Source organism: Camellia sinensis, chromosome 11, assembly GCF_055761805.1.
Source record: "Camellia sinensis isolate YWXY chromosome 11, ASM5576180v1, whole genome shotgun sequence".
In the NCBI taxonomy this organism is placed as follows: domain Eukaryota; kingdom Viridiplantae; phylum Streptophyta; class Magnoliopsida; order Ericales; family Theaceae; genus Camellia; species Camellia sinensis.
This window is the reverse complement of record NC_138971.1, coordinates 66,482,482-66,502,914: the sequence shown is the minus strand read 5'-3', so window position 1 is coordinate 66,502,914 and position 20,433 is coordinate 66,482,482. Positions and strand designations below refer to the sequence as shown.

Genomic DNA, 20,433 nt, shown 5'->3' with positions numbered 1-20,433 from the left:
GTCCCTCAGAGAGAGGGCAAATTGTGTAATAAGCGTGCGTGTGTGTGATGCATGTCTTCCAACCCCCACTTCTTTCTCTCTTTTATTTACTAGCTTATGATGGTTAGTTTAGGGCATGTTTCGATTAGCATACTTATGCTCGCATGTTTGCATTCATTCATCTGTCTTGCATACATCGGGCTCGGCGCATCATACTAACTACATCATATTTCAATTCTAAGTTGAATACGTGTTAGCTGTAGCATCATCACATGCCATCTTAGAATAGTCGAGCCTAGCTTAGTTGCATCTTGCATGTGTTGCATTAGCCATCTTAACATGAACTAGGATCATGCATATGATTACTAACTAGTTTCTGTTTTGGCTCGGAGTACTCGGTAAGCGTTTATGCTTTAGCATCCTTGCATGTGTGTGAGTGACTGCCATGATAGCGCACTTACCATGAGGCTATGTACTTATGTGATATAACTGTCTGATGGCCTGTGGGTGAAGGTTGGATTGCTTGAATTGGAACAATTCATCGAAATCCGTGCTTTAGCCTACTTACGAGTAGCGAACCTCAAACTATTTTCCAAACAAATGGATATGCAATGCTTTGTTCCAAATTAGGCAATCTAGTCTATACTTGTGTGTTGTGCGCATCACATAGTAAATTCTAGCTAATTAACCAGAATAAGAACACATGTGTTTTCAAAAACGAGATATCATATTTAGTAGTGGTCGATCTTTGATCGAACGATTGGGGGTGCTCATAGTTGACCTTCCCCAATCGTACCCAAGTTCCCGAGCCGAGGCAACTTTGGTGATGACGGACATGTGGCCTTTGGCAACGAGTCAGGGTTTCCTAAATTTCCCAAAAATAAAACATTTAGGTGGCGACTCTGTATCTAGCAAAGCAGTCCATGTTTGGCACTTCTTTCTAAAATCTGTTTTTCAAAAACGATTTGCCGGATTTGGACTCTTTGGTGATTTATCAGTCTTGCACTGCACTTTACAAGATCAGATTAAGAACCGTGACAATTTGAGTCCGAACTGTAGTAAACCCACAAACGAACAGAACGGGATTCCCTCCCGGGGCGTTCGGGGACGTCTACAGCGAGATAATTATAATAGGATTGTATGTGTAATTGTAAAAATTGGAAACTAAGAACTTAATTGTATAAGGTTGAACAGATGGAACTGAATTGATTTGTTTTATATGGATTGATTATTTGATTTGTGTTGAAATAAGTGTTGGCATATGTATATATTGTGGTTATGTGGATTATGGTGGTGTGATGGCTTGTTGTCAGATTAAAGGTAGGATATATAATCATTAGTAATGTATGGTTCCTATACCTAAATCTCTATGTAATGTTAACAAGGGGTTTTTAGGAAAAACTATTTGAAATTATACAAGAATGATACGAAGATAAAAGAAAGAGTTTCTTTGAAAAGTTTAGTGGATTTTCATGAGGAAGGTTTTACCTATGTGTATTGTATTTTGAGTATAAAAGGCACATTATTTATTTATATGTCATCCTTTACCATTCATGATCTCATGTATCTATCGATCTTATTATTGAGAATCATTGTAGATCCCTACTGGACACATTTGTTCATCCCACGTTGTTTCTACTTTTTTCAGGAATGGAATCAGAAACACCGGTTTGAAGATTTGAGAAGTCTATTTTCTTTTGTGTATTTGTTATATAAAGTGTAGATGAAAGATGTGATGTAATTTCAGATTGATAAGTGTTTTATCCTGTAATTAATTAACATGAGTATTTCAATGTAAACCTTGGCATCTATTATTGTTGTAATTATCCATGAGAGAACAATTTCTATTTACCTAAGTGTAATGTTATTCCTGTACATGTTATGCAATTGGACTTAAATTAAAGGTTTTGGTAATGTATCTGGGTAATAAAATTTGGGGATGATAATGTGGATCTTTAAAGTCTGAGCTAGTTGGTTATCTTTACTTTCAAGAAGCCTTGACTCTTTCTCAACTCGAAGGTGTTGAGCCAATTCCTCTAAAGTAAGATCTTCCTTTTTTGTGATTCAGAGCTTTCTTAAATTCTTCAAAGAAGATATCAGTTTCTCTATGATAGATGAAACTACAATAGATTCATTCATGTTCATATTCTTTTGTTAAAACTGACTCAGAATATGCTGGATCTCATGGAATTGTTTTATAATGGGCTTTGTATCAATCACAGTAAAAAGCATAAAATTACTAACAAAAAATTTCTTACTAGTGGCATCCTCGGTGAGATACTTTGACTGCAATATGTCCCAAAGTTGATTTGTCATTTCCAAATGTTGATACACATCGAACAGAGAGTCTATCAGTGCATTCAGAATGTGTTCTCGACAAAGGTAGTCGTAATTCTCCCATTTGGTTCTGGTACAGGTTTGCTCCATCGTCTTGTCTTCTTGCTCCGCCAAATAGAGGGTAGTCAACATATAGACCACTTTGAAAGTGGTGAACAAAAAGTGCATCTTCTTTTGCCAGCGTTAGAAATTTCTTTCATCAAATCGGTCAAATTTCATGAAATCTTAAGTCATTTTCTGAATAGATAGCCATATCTAAATATTGTCTTTAGATTGTTGGAACAATTTGTCTTGAATTCTTCAGTTGGTGGTCTTCGGGTCTTCAAAACTTGGCGAAGATCTTGTCTATGTAGAATAGAAATTTGGTGCTTCAGGTCATGCTACTTAGTCAATTTCCTAATGACAATATTTGTACCCACTAAAAGGTGTGCAGGGGGTTACAATAAATTTGCCTCCAGGATACAATGAAGCCTGATCTAAGGATCAAGTCTATCAACGTTTACACTAATGATAGTAGATCAGAATACTCTTGATATACTCAAGAAAACCAAGACATTGATAATCAAGTCTGTAGAATTTGATTACCAGTAACAAAAGCAAAAACTTGCTTAAAAAACTATTGATCGAAAACTCTAAATCAAGAGAGAGAGAGAGAGAGAGAGAGAGAGAATTGTAGGAATGCTTTCTAGATTTTTGGATGGATTGAAATGGCTGATTTCGCAGCCTATTTATAGGGCTTAATGCATGTAATCGAATGGTCATGTCCCTTGATCGAATCCGATCAGATCTAACCGTTAGATCGATGATCTATAGTGCAGATTATTCTCACACCGAATAGATGTCTTGATTGATCATACCTGATCACGATCGGGTGCTATCTCATTTGTATGATCACTTGGATCTCTGGTCAACGGCTATGATCAAACTGCTTGAGATCGGACATGCAATCGCTCGATCAGTTAGTTGACTTATCGCTAACGGATGCCACATCACTGCCACATGGAGCTGACTGTATTCCATATCACCTATACCACGTTAGATCCATATCATCGCTCCAACCTGTTTGATACAAATAGAAAAGCACTTTCATGGCGCCTTCCACCGATACGTCCGTGCAAAGTGCGTCATCAAACGCCACACAATCCACTGCCCACGCCACATGCGCGCGCGTGTGTGTGGATGGTACGAAGAACCATCCTTGCGGTGTGAGTGTCTGCACACTAGTATCTATTCCACAATTCCATATTCAAAGGAATATTCCATGTAGCACTTTATTAAGTGCTTTATGTTTTCCTCTCTTTCTGATGTGGAAGTCCCGAAGCTTATTTCAAACTTTCCGAAGAAAAACAAGGAAGGTTTTGAAAATACCCAAAAGCTAAACAAGAAATTTTGAAAACCCACTTTGAAAATTTCCCTACATTTCTTTAGTCTAACTTGACCATTTCAGTCTACTTAGCTCATAAACTCTGCTTAGTTAGCCATGCTCGTCTGTATCCCTCCATTTTTGAGGCTATCATATAAGAAAATGATCAGGCAATAGAAAACGGAATGCTTGGCTAATGTTGCTTTATTATCATTTCTTGCTTCTTGACTTGCTTCTTGTTTTCTCTAAGGACTGTCTTTACAATGTAATGATATACTTTGCAAGTTCTTTGGCAAATAAAATCCCTAAACATACGTCTCATAAATAAAACCCAGAAAATCACAAATTCATAATAAATCCCTAGATCACACTATTATTATAGTAATATTCAACAATTCCCTATTTTTTAGTGACAAATTTTACAAATAAAATAAAAACCCTAAACATACATCTTATAAATAAACCCACAAAATCACAAATTCATAATAAATCCCTAGATTACATTATTATTATAGTAATATTCAACAAATTCCTTTTTTCTAGTCACAAATTTTGCAAATAAAATAGAAGCACTAAATGTATGTTTTTGAAGAAAACCCTTTTCATATACATCTCATAAAATCAAAACTAGAATAGAAACAAATTTGTAAGAAAAAAGCCGAAATGAAAAAAAAAAAAAAATTGAAAACCCTAAACTCAAATTAATCATATTTGAAGCGTAATGAGTTTGAAATCTTACTTGGAAGCTATAACAACAACTTCTCACTGATAAAACTCTTTTACATTGTGCACTGGCAAAGACAATCGAACCAAAATTGAACAGCTTCTTTGTCTTCTTCACACCAATCAATCTTCTTCACATTGCTTACTGTCTTCTCTCTCTCTTAGAAATTTGATGTATATTCTGAATATAGCTTGATTAGGGATTTTGTGGATGAAAAGCATTTTCGGCTTTTCGCACGCAAAAGCAAGGATAATATGGTCATTTTTTATATGCTACTAACGTCGTTTGTGCAAATTTGAGGGAATGGAAGAATCTTGATATTGTCAGTTAAAATATGAGAGGTTATTGTAATTATTAAAACTATATGAGAGGTCCCTATATTTGTCAGAAATCTCAAGGGGTAAGTGTAATTTGCCCTTTTTTAAAATAAAATTTGTATTTTTAGAATTCTCTCATTAAGATCCATCAAAAAAGATCCATGAATAGTATGAAATTAAAAAAAAAAAATTATAAAATTTTATTGTATTCGTTGATATGTAGCTGGGAAATTTCACTAAGAATTTTTTTAATTTTTTGCACTAAAAACGGTAAATTTAAGGACTGATTCAAACAATTAGGTTCTTAATTCCAAATTTAGGACTTATAAATTCAAATTGGGGACTGTAAAATGATAGTTTTTATTTATTTATTTGGTTTAAACATTTAAATAAAACAAAGTGAAATTTTATTGCCTAAAATCCATGAAGTTTCTATTTGAGCTCTAGAACTTATAAAATTGAGGAACAAATGCAAAAATTAGGTCTTTAATTCCAAATTAAAGATAAGAAATTTAAATTTATAGCTCCAAAACAAAGTCATTCAACCTCTTCCCCCCTCTCCCCAAAAAGTCAATGTATTAAATTCCATAGGATTTTTGTCGGAGAAATTTCATTTACTTGTAGTTTATGTCAGTAAGATCTTATTGACTATAGTAGTTTCATTGATTTTATTCAGAGAAATTTCATTGAGGACGATAGACAATAGTGAAAGAGCAAATTGAGAAAAAAATATATAAAACAGACAACAATAATCGTTTTTATGTAACCATTAAATAGATAAATAAAATAAAATAGAGAACCAAAAAGGACACTAAAGATGAGTAACGTCCATATTTGAATTAGTAAGATGCATCAAAGTGAGAGATAGAATCGATACTTGACATATCAATGGCGATAATGATTGTTTCGAATAAATAAAACATGTCTAACACTGGAGGATAGTGAATAGTGAGAGATTGGTGGCCGTCGCAATGCGTTCAAGTGTAAATAACATGAGCAATGGTCGCAGCAACGAATGCAATTGAGGTACTGGTGGTAGATGTCGTTGAGGCTGTTCTTGTAAACACAACAGAGAGAGAGAGAGATGATTGAGAGTTCTAGGGTTTCCAAGCTATAAGGCTAGTTTTAACCATTTTATTCCAATCTTTATGAGATTTGAAATCCTAAGAAATTTTACTAGCAAACAAATTCTTGGTATTCTTACACTCTTACACAATATGTAGAGAAATGTATATTTTAAATTTTTTTTGGACAAAGATTATCAAATTGGATTAATAATTTTTATGAGTGATATAAAAAAAATACAAAATAAATAATTAGAATGATTAAAATAAAATCCAAAGGGAAGTGAAATGCTTCACAGATAATTATAACGTTACGGTTAAATACCGGTTCACTTGATAATTGAACCAATAACTCATGCTGGGCACATTGAAGCCTAACCAGCCCAACCGGTTTCCTTAACCCGGATCCAATTCGTTGGTTAATTCAGTTCAATCACAAATTTTACTGACTTAATTAAATGAGGCCGATTTTCAAAACATTGCCCCAACAAGTCCACGTTAACGGCGATAATATCTGCTCCTCACAATCTCAACTCTCAAGTTTCAACTCAGCACCACCAAATCCCTCTGAAGAAAAATCAATCACTCATGGGGATTGCTGGAATTCTCTCTCCCGATCAACTCCACTGCTTCCAATCTCAGGGCAATTTCTCTCTCTCTCTCTCTCTAGGTTGTGTGTTTTCTCTTGTTGAATTGACAGTTTAAATATTGCAGGGTTTCTAGTTCTTGAATCATTTGCGAGCCCTGAAGAAGTAGATGCCATGAGGAACAGAATGGACCAATTGCTCGATGACTTTGATTGCTTATCCACCGCCTCCATCTTCTCTACCAAAAACCAGGTTTCGATTCAAACCCTGACTCCCTATCTGTACTATTCAATTAGTTCACCCCTTTTCGAATTTAAAACCAAATTTTATTCACTTTGGTTTTGATTGATTTTCTAAAAATTGAATTTTTTTTTTTGTATTTTTTTTAATGTTGTAAGTATATATATATATATTTTTTAAATGCACGCAGGTTAAAAGTAAAATATTTGTAAATTTTTTTTAAAAAAATTTCAATAAATATATAAGAATATAAAAATGTATTTTATTTATATTTTTTTGTATTTGATGATTTTTTTAAGGTGCGTATCCAATTTTTTCCTCTTTAAATATATAAGGTATAGGCGTTGTTTGATGAATTTTTGAAATATTTTTTTTATAAATATTATATTTTAAAGTGCATTTAAAAAATAAAAAAATCTTAAAATATTAAAAATTTTGACTAAAAATAAAAAAAATTCAATTATCTGAAAAGTGTGCTAAATTTTCTGAAACCAAACAAGGTGAATTTATTTCACTACTTTTTTTATTTTTATTTTTTTTTCTCCCTGATTATTATTATTATTTTTTTTTTCCAGCAACAAACAACTGATAATTACTTCTATGATAGCGTCGAGAAGGTTTCGTTTTTCTTCGAAGGTATAGTGTTGTTAACTCTGCTTTGATTTGGATTTTTTATGTTTTAAAATCTAAATAAAGTACTTGTTTGAATTGTTTGGGGTCAGTGGTGATGGTGATTAGATTACAGTTTTGGTCATCATAGCTTCATGCTTAAGGTACAAGTTTCTATTTGATGATGATGATAATAATAATAATAATAAATATGAGTCACATTTTAGTGTGATAAGGTTGGTCGTGGATGCCATTTTGTGCAAGCTACAATGCTGAAGTGTAACCCCAATGCTTTATTTGGTTCAATGGAATGAGATGTAATGGAATGGAATTGTAATTTCTTAAGCTCCCTTATGGAATGGAATGATCATTCCTTATAATGGTGTATGATCATTCCATTTGCTATGTATTTATTATTATCTTTTTAGTTAACCAAACAAGGGAATGAATATTTTGATGGGATGACCATTCCATTCCAATAAACCAAACAGTACCCAAGGGTTTGGTAGGGTGGATAAGGCCTGGGACTTGGGGGTTTGCTCCCTCCAAGGTCTCAGGTTTGACTCCCCTCGCCAACAAAAACTCTTGGGGCCATGGACCATAGAGCATAAATCATGTTTGGGAAGGCTTAGTTTGTTGCGTGCAAGCTGGCCCAAGATACTCTACATATCAAAAAAATCTTTTTGTTCTTCAATTGAAAACCTATATTTGGGTTTCAATATATTAAGTCTGCAGTCGTGTTTCTATAGGTAGTAGTACTGTGAAAGATGGCTTAGTTTTTTTTTATTTTTTATTTTATTTTTATGAGATCATGGTTCTACGTTTGATTTGATTCTTTTAATCTATTAGCTAGATAAAAATCATTGTTTGTGGAAAACTTTTAGATATGGTGTAGATAGTATTTCTATTGTACTCTTTTTAAAGAGTTAAAAATGCTTTGATTGCTGCAGTGCTGTGAAACAGGTTTACTTCTAGAATTCTAATCAAGTGGTATTTTAATTTCCCCCCTTTTTTTCCATTTAAAATTTTATTTTTTTTTAATTTCAGTGACTTTTTTAGTTGTAGCCCTTGTAGAATGTTGGCTACATGGCCATGTTGACATTTGGTATTGTTGGACAGAGAAAGCATTTGATGAAGATGGTAACTTAAAGCAACCGAAGCAACTCTCAATTAACAAAGTTGGACATGGTATGTGGGGAATACTATTCTTCTTCTTCGTTCTTGGATGTATGTATGTGGAGAATTCATATCATCTCTATCATCCCCTTAAATTCTATAGTTACTTTGAATGTTTTCATTTATATCTTTAAATTTCAATAATCTTATTTGGATTCTGATAAGGTTATTAAATGAATTGCTATGACAATCTAAATGATCGAAAAGAGGATATGAGTGGATGGTACACTAATATTTGTTATGCCTTTTTGGTTGGCATTATATTGCCACTCATATTGTATGTTTTGTGTAGCGCTGCATGAGATTGATCCAGTCTTCAAAAAATTCTCTTGCTCGGAGAAACTATCAAGCTTACTCTTATCCTTAGATTACAAGAGGCCGGTGATCATTCAGTCAATGTACATATTTAAGGTATCTCTTGTTCTTTTTTCATACTGAATATTTAGTAATTAATTTTTTCATGATGTTATTAGAACCCTTATTTTCTGTTAATGTGGCAGTTGTATGTATCCAATAGGCTGAGCTTGAGCTTGAGCTTGTGCTTGTGTCTTTGACATACAGCACTGTGCGAGCTCAGTGTGGCCTTGTTTAGAAGAAAAGATGCATTTGGCAGATGTCTGTTCAATTATGTTCTTTTTTTTTTTTTTTAAATGTATAATTGATTTATCGAAGAATTTTTTTTATCAATTCTTTACCATCTCCAATAGTTGATCTCTTTCGCCCAAGATCACCTATGTTTAAGTCTAAGTTTATTAAAATCCCTTTCCGCATTTTTAAATTCATCGTCCATCTTAAGGCAAACATCTTCATTGGTTTAGTTTTAAACTCCTCAGTCCTCACTAATAGGTGAAGAGATGATGCTGAAATGATGACAATCCTTTAGGCCTGACGTTTTACTCTTCGTTGTCACCATATCACTAAATCAAATATAATTACTCTGTTTCACAACTTGCAGAAAAGCATATATATGTATAGACTATGGCTATGAGTATTCTTAATCATCATCTCATACAATAATCATTAATGTACTAAATATCTTTCTAGAGTGCCTGAAAATTGTGAATTTTCATCAACCCTTAGTTCGCATTTTTCAAAAAAGGAAGTCTAATTTAATTTTGTTTCCTATCATTTGATGATATTTTTCAATTTTTCCTATAGAGTTTTGTTCTCTTGGAGTAATTCTTCAATCCTTTTATTTGTTCTTTCAACTCAAAATTTATAGAGCTGCATGTCTGTTAGGTTGAAGCCTTGAATTTTAAATTCAAGTATATTTTTTAGATACTGAATTGGCTCTTTTGTTGTATCTTCTTCAACCTCAACATTTGATTGGATGTTTTTCCATGAGGTCTTGTCTTTGCATCCCTGAAAATATTATGCAGAGTTGCCAAAGATATTTTAAAAGTAGTATTCTCATGGTGGTGCAGAATCTTGTTTATATTGTTTTTGAAAGAAATTGTGATGACCACACTTGCTTCTTATATGATCTTGCAAAACAAAAACTACACCCATGATTTCTTCACAAGGCTTGCTCCCCTCTTTCAATGTTGAACTCGTGACCTCCTATCGTGGAACATGGGTTGTGGCCTCTAGGCTAACCTGTGATTGGTTTTTTGGTAAAATTGGCCCAAATTGGATTCCAATTCCTTTGGTGAAGTGTGTGCTAGCTCCCCAATTTTTTCTTTTTGCATTTTGAACTTGGATAATACTTGTTATCTACCAAATCGTTTTTCTTTAGTAGCAGAAAATTTCTTTCTGAAAACTCTTTGATCTTGGATTGTAGAGAAAATCTTTTGTGCAGAATTTTTGCAAGGAGACTTCATTTTTATTTTTATTTTTATTGAAGAAGGCATTTAATACTATTTTGAGCAAGGTGTTCCAGAGGCCTAACCTTTCATTAATGAATAAGAGGGATAGATATTTATCCATAGTTTTGACAATGAATTTGTTTAGGCAGCAGCCGTAGTAGAAGCATAAAAAAAAAAAAAAAAAAAAAGCACACTGGGTGTGTGGAGTGTGTGAAGATGTTTGGCTTTCAAGGCCACACAGCTCCTCAGAGACATGCTAAAAGAACTATTAATTAGAGAACGGAATTGAATCTAATGTTCAATTCAATGTTCTTATGTTTAGATATATCTTTATATATAATAAAAATTGCATAAAAGGGTATCGCTTTTAGGACTCGTATTCTAGATCAACATCTACACACCCCTATGATAAACTACTAAATTCTATCGAGCCTTGTACACTCCTAATAATCAAATATCAAAAATACATGTAAGTGTGTTATTTCGATTAGCAAGAAACTGTTACAAAAGCATTTCAAAATAAATAAAAAAAATTCAAAATTAAATAGAAATATTTGGAAACATTGATTGTGATATATCTAAATATATAAAAGCTTAATAACCATGTACCATGACAACTGAAAATTAAATAAACTCATATCTTTTTATACTATCATATCCCATGTTACTTTAGGCCTTCCTCTCTCCCCTAACATTTCCATTTATAGTGATCATGTAACTTTTTCTTGCCAACTATATGTTTTTTTGTAAATAGTTAAAACTGGAACATAAGACTTGAGAGAGAGAGAGAGAGAGAGAGAGACAGGCATAAAACCTAATTAGGGTTTGTACCTCTCTAAACACATGTATTTATAATAAAAGGGAATAAGTACAAGTACAATATTACCCTCAACCATAATTTCACTATTCCACTGATCTGTTGATTTGACAAACAACAAACAAATAATTCTACTATTCACTTTCTCTTTAATGAAAAGTCAATCAATCTCGATGTGCTTAGTTCTATCATGCTGAATCGGATTATGAGCAATGTTAATAGCCGCCTTATTATCACATTATCGCATGGGACCACCACGCAACAATCCTAGGTCAGCCTCCAAAACTTGAAGCCACATCAACTAACAAATGCCATGTGACATGGCTCAATACTCTGTTTCTGCACTCGATTTGGTGACAACTGATTGCTTCTTACTCTGCCGTGTCACCAAATGTCCTCCGACAAATGTACAGTAGCCTGAAGTAGACCTCCTATCATCAATAGCACCAGCCCAATTTGCATCAGCGAAGGCCTCTAATCTTAAATGACCATGATTGGAGAACAAGATGCCTTTTCCAGGCGTTGATTTGAGATACCTTACGATCAGATGAACTGCATCCAAATGTCTTGTCCGAGGATAATACATGTATTGGCTAACAACACCAACTGCATATTCAATATATGGCCTAGTATGAGAAAGGTATATCAGTCTTCCCACAAGCCTTTGATACCTCCCCTTGTCCACATGTTTTCCGTCATTACTATTGAGCCTGTGATTAGCCTTAATAGGAGAATCAGCAGGTCCACATCCCAACATGCCTACCTCCTCAAGCAAGTCCTAGATGTACTTCATTTGAGAAATGAAGATGCCCCTATTTGATCTAGCAATCTCAATTCCAAGAAAGCACTATAAGAATCCGAGATCTTTAATTTCAAATTCTTTGGAAAGTTGAGCCTTGAACATTTCTTCTTCATCATTGCCTATCACCACAATGTTATCCACATCAACAATAAGTACAGTGATCGTATCTCTACACTGTTTGATGAACACAGTATGATCTGTATGGCTTTGCTTATAGCCAAATCTAAGTATCGCCTTGAGGAATTTGTCAAACCAAGCTGTAGGAGATTATTTCAACCCATACAAATCCTTCTTTAACCAGAAAACCTTCTCTTCAGTGGCTAGAGAAGAAAACTCTGGAGGAACATCCACATACACTTTTTTTTCTACATCTCCATGAAGATATGCATTCTTCACATCCAACTGCTGTAACGGCCATCCCAGAGTTATTGCACATGAAGAAGAACACGGATGGAATTCATCTTGGCCACTGGTGCAAAGGTCTCCTAATAGTCAATGTTGTAAGTCTAAGTGAACCCTTTGGCAACTAATCTCGCTTTATATCTCTCAATGGTCCCATCAGCTATCTGTTTAACAGTGAACACCCATTTGTACCCCACATGCTTTTTCTTGGTTGGTAGAGAAACTAACTTCCAAGTGCCATTCTTACTCAGTGCTCTCACATCTCCTCTGCCATAGCTTCTTTTCACATAGAATCATTATGAGCTTCCTTCCAACCCTGCGGAATAGAAACAGAAGACAAAGATGAAACAAAGGCACGGTGCGATAGAGAGGAAGCTTTGTGGGATAGGGTGAGACACATGGCATCAGTTTGGGCTTGTGTGTCTCCTCCTTTCAAGGATATACCCTTGTTTTTTATTTCTAGGGATTGGGCTGTTGTTTGTCATGTGTAGTGCCGATTGTGATGTGTTGTAGCTTTTGTTTCTTTGGTCTTTTATCGTTGTATCTTCTAACTTTGTAGGAGGATTTCTTATCCTCCCTTTGTTATCATCTTTGTTTCAATAAAATTGTTTTGTTGCTGTTCAAAATAAATAAATAAATAAATAATGAATCATACGATACAAAATGAGATGAAAGATGTTGAGTACAAGATCTGACTCATTTCCTAATAGCAATAGGAAGATCCGAGTCATCAACTTTATGAACATCACGAGCAGGGACAGTAGACTTAGCAACCAATGACTCATTACCTGAAACTGGAGATGGAGATGATTGGCATGGCAGCACATTAGGCACTTGTTCCCTCTGTCGCCGAGAGTAGGTTTTGAGATCTGATCTATCCAACCGACTAGACTCATCTAGAACACAAGGATTCACCTCCCCCTTACTACATGGCTCATCCTCCCCCTCACAACCATTGAAAGGAAAAACCATAGAATTCAGGAAACCAATCTTTTCTGGAATAGAAACCTCCCCCCTGAAGAGATGATCCCTGGAAGAATGGCTCAGACTTACAGAACATGACATCCATAGAAACATAAATCTTGCGAGTGTGAGGGTTATAGCACTGATAGCCTTTTTGAGTAGAGGAATAATCGAGAAAAATAAACCTTAGGGCCTTGGGTTCAAGTTTTTTGCGAATGGAACGAAGGGAATGGACAAAGAAGACACAATCGAAGGCCTTAGGTGGAAGAGAAATAAGGTGAACAGAAGTGCGGGGAAGAAGGTCAAGAGGGTGTTGAAATTGAAAGACACTCGAAGGCATGCTATTAATAAGATATGTAACGGTAAGGACTGCATCACTCCAGTATGGTTTAGGTGAAAATGAAGAGATGAAGATGAAGAGAAGAAGAAGAACAAAGAAGACGGAGGACAAAGAAGACTAGAGAAGAAGAAAAAGAAGAGAGAAGACGAAGAAGAATACTTTAGGGCTTCTTTGATTGATCTCTTTTGAATAGGTTAGGGCTTCTTCCTTCAATCGATCTCTCCTCCGATCTTTTTCTCTCTCCTCTCCAACAGGTTAGGGCTTCTTCGATCCACCTTGCGTGTGTTCGGAAAGTGTCATGGCGTGTCCATGGCGTATTCAATTGGAATTTTTTTTTTTTTTTTAAAAAAAAGGGATACGTTAGAGAGAGTGTCAAACACGTGTCCACAGTGTGTCCGACACGTATTCGACACTCGTACACAGGCCTTGGGGACGTGTCGGTACTTCGTAGGTTTCAAATGAATTGAATAGTCTTGGATTTAGTTAAGATGAAATGGAATAGTGGATGATTAAGAAACTTAATTATGCACTTAAATATGATCTAGTTAGGCTTTTCTCTTAATTAAACTATCCTAGTTACAAGTATAATGCATATATACTTCTATATATTTGGTAGAAACATTTATTTAAGTGTAGTATTTAATTAAATTAGTATTTAGAAATTTAATTCGGTTAAAGTTTCTTTTGTTTCGAATTAAACTGCAAATCATAACGAGAACAGGAAAGCTAGGGCTTTGAGCGGTAAATCCATAATTAGGGAGTTAATTAATTATTATTAGGGCTTTGGAAATGATTCATGAGTTCTCGGGTTCGATTAGGGTTTGCGAATTTTTGATTGAAAACAATTAAGGAATCGAGAGTCTTTATTGAAATAATTCAAGAGTAAGGGTCTAAATAAAATTACAAAGGTCAGGGGCCTCGCAGTTAAATAATTAAAATTAGAGTGTAGAAATGATTACTAAGCTATCAGGATTGATTAGGGTTTGTACGGGTTCGTTCGTGATGTGTCTTCGCTTCTAGGGTTAAATTTGCGAATAAATAAGGAACTAATAACTTTATTATAATAACTCAAAAGTTAGGGATTTAATAGGGTTTACAAAAGTTAGGGGCCTCACAACAGGTTTTGATGGTGCCCTACCTTCTAATTGCCATTCCTCTTTTATAGTCTTTGTTGGCCATCACTGATACTCAATGCCCCAGGATCTTGCATTCCAGCATAATGCTCCTCTTGCTTCAACTGCTCTTAACCACTATTGCTTTGTGTACTCCTCACTTTACCATCTGTCTTGAACTCCTCCTATCTTTGTGCCACTTGCTTGACTTTACTTCAAAATCACGTGGCATTCTCTTTCACCCTTTCCATGAAGAAGCACACTTGTTGACAGACCACATGTGAAAACTAGGTGCCAACAGTTATATTTCATATATTTAGTTTGAGCTCTACTAATTTTAAACGCTTTGGACTCAAATGCTTCTCTCCATATTTTTACCTTAGCGGTAGTTTAATTAGTGCTTGGTGCTACTACTATTTATATATTTCACAAATATATTCATTTTTAATTTTTTATTTTCTAGTCTTACCACTCATTCATCGAAGCATTCTCATCTTAATCATCTCAACTAGAGTCATTTTATGAACGTTTTGTTTTTTTAATCGCCTAACATTATGTCTTGTAAAGCATCATTGATCATCGCATAGTTCTACAAAATTTTCCTGTCAATTTTGTTGGTATTTGTCGATCGCATAGTTTGCTAGAAGCACTCCTTCACTTTCATCCACAAGAACAATATCATTTGTGAACAACATATTAATTTATTATTAAACATATTGACATAAAAAGTATAACATAAGAAAATCATTGTTGCTAAAAATAAAAATAAAAATAAAAAAGGAGTTGAGTATTGTAAAATAACTCAATTTTATTAAACACAAGTGTAAATGATTCTATTAAGCGTGTAAGATCCCAACAAAATAAGGTCTAAAAATGTACTAAGTAGTAATAATAGTCTTACTATATTACAATACATTATTTATTAATATAGTAAATTACTACCTTTATTTTATTTTTATTGTTTTGCAAATTGTAAAAATATTTATGAAAAATTCTAAATTTGTACCAACACGAGTTGTTGTTACGGTATATTGGATCTGTTTGGTGCAACTTATTGCAAGTTCAAAGCCGATAATTGGAAAGTAGAAACCAAAGCACACCCCTCCCCCTGACTTCCAGATAATTTCTCATCATCTTTTTAAGTTATTTTTGCCTAGCAAGCTGTGAGCAGAAATTGCACCAAATAGTTTGGCACAAAATTCTAGAATTAAAAAAAGCTATAAGCAGCTCAGTTAAGCTACACCAAACAGCCTCATTGCACTGTATTTTGGTTCTTTTCACTATGTTCCGGGCTGTTTCGATGGAAGGTCACTTTGAATTCAAGAAATCATAACTTCTGCCAAAAAGGGGTCTCTAGTGTTTTTGTGGAACCAGGATGGGAGATAGTAGTACTGTTTTCCCTACCTCTGCCATATTTAAGTCATAAGTTTTTGCTCCTTGTGAAAATTTAAAATCATATATTTGTCTATTTGTTTTTTGTTGTCAATTTTCTGGCTATTATGCTTATTTCCCTTAATGAAAATTTGGCCCTCTTCATTGGGGTGCAATATTATTTGGGGTGTACGTAGAGTACTGTTCTTTTGTTACAAGGATCTACATATACATCGCAAAGTTTCTACATTTGTTGAAGCGCCTTTCATATGACTAGGACTGTAAATGAATGGAGCTACTCGCAAGCTCGCCTTGGTTCGTTATGTACATAAATGAGACAAGCTCGAGCTACAATAAGTTGTGCTCATAAAGCTCGGCTTGTTTATTATTTATTTAAATAATAGAATAAATATATTATTTATATATTAAATAATATAAAATGCGTTATATGTGCATATTTTATATAGAATAATATTTAACGAGCTGACTGAGCTTGATTATTAAGCCAAACTTTTTCTTCATTATTGAGCTTTAAGCCAAGCTTGAGCTGGATTAATTTTTGAACTGAGCTCAAGCTTGATTTTCGAGCTCGATAAACAAACAAGCCGAGCTCGAGCCCTGGATTGCTCGGCTCGGTTGCAGCCCTACATATGACATGTCTTCAGTTGTGCAAGTCTTTAAATGTCATATTGTGCTGAATCTGTGTATAATGTTTAGAAGTTTCATTTCAGCAACCAGGTATTGGGGGTGAAGTAGTGCCGCATCAGGATAACTCATTTCTTTATACTGAACCAAAGACTTGCACCGGGTTATGGCTTGCTTTGGAAGATGCAACCATAATAAATGGCTGCCTTTGGGCTATTCCTGGATCCCACAAAAGTAGTGCTCTTATATCCAGCCTGTCTTGCATTCCTTTTTAGCATAAAAAATCTTCTAAATCACACAATAATGTTCTTTTCTTTTACTTGTCTTCTTCAAAGATGGCCTTGTGAGAAGATTCATTAGGGATGAGGATGGCGTTCACTTTGATCAGCCTTCTCCATCGTATGACGAGAAAGATTTTGTGTCCATTGAAGTTAAAGCTGGCTCCTTGGTTGTCATTCATGGTGATCTTATTCATCAAAGGTCGGTAATTGAAAATTTTCTTTATAGCAAAATCATAATTTCATTTCTTTTCTTAATTTTGATCTACTTGCTTGGCTTACAGTTTTGAGAATCAGTCTTCAAATTCGAGGCATGCCTACAGCTTGCACGTGATTGATACTGTTGGTTGCAAATGGGCACCAGAAAATTGGTTAGTTGATGTGGATTTTTCATGTTCTACGTCTTTATTGTTTATGAATTGCTTTTCCAGTTCACCAAGTGATGTAGAATAATGTGGGAGAAGAGAGAGAGAGAGAGAGAGAAACACAATTGGCCACAACCTATCTCCAATAATATTATAACCAAAACTGAATATTACAATCCAATTGCCTAATATTTTTATGGGTCAAAACCCTAATTGAATTTGGAAACTAGTTCCCAATATTTATGTATGTAAATGTAAGTAATACTAAGATTTATATTTTACCAAGTACATTTGTGGGACCAAAATTTTTTCGGTCTACACTGTGGACCTGTAGGCTTTCAAAACCAATAATGGGTTTTCATCCAGTCAAATGGCTGTGCCATTACTGAATCAATAAATCTAGTTGCCCCTGATTTACAATGGGTGAATTACTATTGGAGTTCCAATAGTTTGGATTTGGATATTATGCAATTTCTAATAATCACAATTGACTTATTTGAGCGTATTGACACCCTTCAGGATCAGAAGAAAAGTGGATCCGGAGCCCCTCTATGTTTCTTGATCTATATTTGGATGGTCTTTCAACCTTCAGTTACTTGGAAGTGCAAAATCTATTTAACATAGTTGCATGTCTTTAGGGCATGTGTATTATAGAATTTGTGTTTTGTACGAAATAAATTAAGAGAGCATAGATGGAATGTTGGTTCAACATCATAATGTTCTTTTGCTGTCTTCCTTTGTGACATTGTTTAACTGCTGCTGTTATTGTTTTATGTGGTACTGTACAGTTGCTGGTATGAAATAACTTAAAAAAAAATTGTGTGACTTTGTCTTCCCAAGTTTTGCATTATATGATCAGTGTCGGTAATACTTGTTCCTGCTAGATATATTCATGCTATTATTCAGCATAAAGCTTGCTAAATCTATTCTTTTCTGGCTTTTGGGGTGTGATATGTCATTTGCAGATATGAAAGCACAATGGGTATGTTCTGTCACAACCTTATCGTTGTTGGCTGCTTTAAAAAAATTGAACTGCATTAGAATTGGCACCTGTACTATACTGAGATTCAGATAACACGCGAAATTTTTACTGCCATAACTAATTAAGCCTTATACGAATCTTCTTCTGAAGTTTACTGTACATTATACCAAATGAGAAATCCTAAATAAAAATATGCTTAGAGCAAGCTTATACTTTATATTTGGAAAAAAATAAAAAATAAAAAAAATAAGGGGAGATTGAGTATCCGAAGGGTATGCTAATTGTTGACAGTTTTTGGCTTTCATATTGAGAAATATAAGCTATATTTTACTGTCTCTTTCCTTTTAATTCTCTCTTTAGACAACTTCTGAGTTTGTTAAGGGTCCACTATGAGAAACAGTATAAGGTATACAAACTAGGGAATGCCTATGGTGTGTGCATCCTGTATGTGCCTTGCCAATTGGCGTAAGTTTATCACAATTTTGTTACATCAACTACAAAATGCGTAATCTCGTTATAAATTAGAGTAACAAAAATATTGTAACCAAACCACAAACATTTGTAACTTCAACCACAAAATTTTGAACATTCTGTTAAGTTTATTTGTGGCGAGGTTACGCATTTTGTGATTGATGTCTTGAAATTTTATGGCAAAGTTATGCCAATTTGTGGTATGGTGCATATAGTATGCACTCCTAAGGGGATGTGTGCCATAGGCTTTCCCTCCAAACTATAATGAAATGTTAGCAATACTAACATTTTATTGAGAATTTTAATAACACGGTTACAAAGCTTATGTGAGTCCCACATCAAGTGATGGTTGATCTTATCAAAATTCGAGTGTGTTAATAATATTGTTAGTCAAAGTGTTAGTATCCTTAACATTATTGAACTATAACAGGACCGATTTACTTTTTCTCCAATGTTTTGATCATTTATTCAAAAGTTGCATAAACCAGGTAAAAAACCCCTTCCTCGTTAGGGCCCTACTGCTGCATGGTTCTTTTGTCATTTTGAATCGGACCGTGCACAACCCAGTTCATTCAATTATTACATGGATGAACCCAAGCGGATTGTGAACCATAAAGGAAAAGATGTATTGAACCTCTATTTTTAGAAATTGGAATAGTTTCTTGCTATCCCCCAATTCACCAAATTCACCAATAGAGAAGAAAGAAGCAACTCATTTCTTCGGTTGAGCATTCTTCTGGTGTCGATCAATCTATCACTCAGTCACGGGCTGCTTTGTCATTGTTTAATTTTTGATTGTTTGATCACACTTGAGCCGAGTTTGGAATGTTCAATAGTGGACACCTACCACTTTTCACCCGTTAGAGACCTTTTTTAATGAATGTTATTAATAATCCCCACTTTATTACTTGAGATCCCTATGTATTAGTGTTTTTGTTTTTTTATAATTACAATAATGGCTACAAATAGAATTACTAGAAAGGACAAGTTTTCAATTGGGACCTCCATCTCACAATTAAAATTAAACCCACCGACCAAATCATAACATAATATGAGTCCCACTTCCATCAAACCCTTCAAAACTCTCAAAAGCCGAGTGTTGTCAATCCTGCAAGCCTTCTCTGATTGGACTAGTTCGCATAACTCAAGACTTGACTTCTCGGTTGGACCAGTTCTCATGAATGAAAGCTTTTTTGGCAAACCCAATACAGTGAGATGAATGTAGCATTACAATGTTAGGTCAGTGGAGGTTCACATCTTTGACAAGGTTGGCAGTTCGGAGGAGATGGACCTTATAATGGTGAGTTTTTTCAAACACACAAGAAATAATAATAACAGTATGTGTTTTTTCAATACTAAACTTCTAAACATGTGCCAAAAAATTGGCAACACAAGGCCAAATTAAAAGTAATAATTCAGCAAGGTCTAACAGAACATAGCTTATATTTGTTTGTTAAACTTTGATTGGTTGAACTTTGTTCAGGTATTGGACTGTTTAGTAACACAAGTTTGAACATGAACAAATTATTCGGTAACACAGAGCTGAACATAACTAGAATGTCCAGTAACACAAGTCCAAACGTGGCTAATTTGTTCAGGAACACAGAATCAAACGCAGCGTTCAAGTTGGCTAAAGGAATATAGCCATTGACATAAATATATTGTTAGTGATTGTGATCGGTGA

At 34.5% G+C, this 20,433-nt stretch overlaps 1 protein-coding gene across 1 annotated transcript; it reads left to right on the top strand.

Moving 5' to 3' along the window:
* The first annotated feature begins 5,870 nt into the window (after positions 1-5,870).
* On the top strand, positions 5,871-18,135 carry PAHX (phytanoyl-CoA dioxygenase (PhyH) family protein). The gene is made up of 9 exons (XM_028214887.2): positions 5,871-6,427; positions 6,499-6,623; positions 7,187-7,247; positions 8,340-8,408; positions 8,689-8,807; positions 16,740-16,887; positions 16,989-17,133; positions 17,216-17,302; positions 17,816-18,135. The coding sequence occupies exons 1-9, from the start codon at positions 6,373-6,375 to the stop codon at positions 17,856-17,858; spliced, it is 852 nt and encodes a 283-aa protein (XP_028070688.1). The 5' UTR covers positions 5,871-6,372; the 3' UTR covers positions 17,859-18,135.
* The last annotated feature ends 2,298 nt before the right edge of the window (positions 18,136-20,433 follow it).

What these genes read in the sequence shown, in the direction of transcription:
- PAHX (XM_028214887.2), top strand. Translation starts at nt 6,373, where the DNA reads ATGGGGATTGCTGGAATTCTCTCTCCCGATCAACTCCACTGCTTCCAA. An exon ending in TCTTCTCTACCAAAAACCAG is followed by an intron (nt 6,624 to 7,186) that starts GTTTCGATTCAA and finishes TTTTTTTTCCAG; the next exon opens with CAACAAACAACTGATAATTA. An exon ending in AATTAACAAAGTTGGACATG is followed by an intron (nt 8,409 to 8,688) that starts GTATGTGGGGAA and finishes TGTTTTGTGTAG; the next exon opens with CGCTGCATGAGATTGATCCA.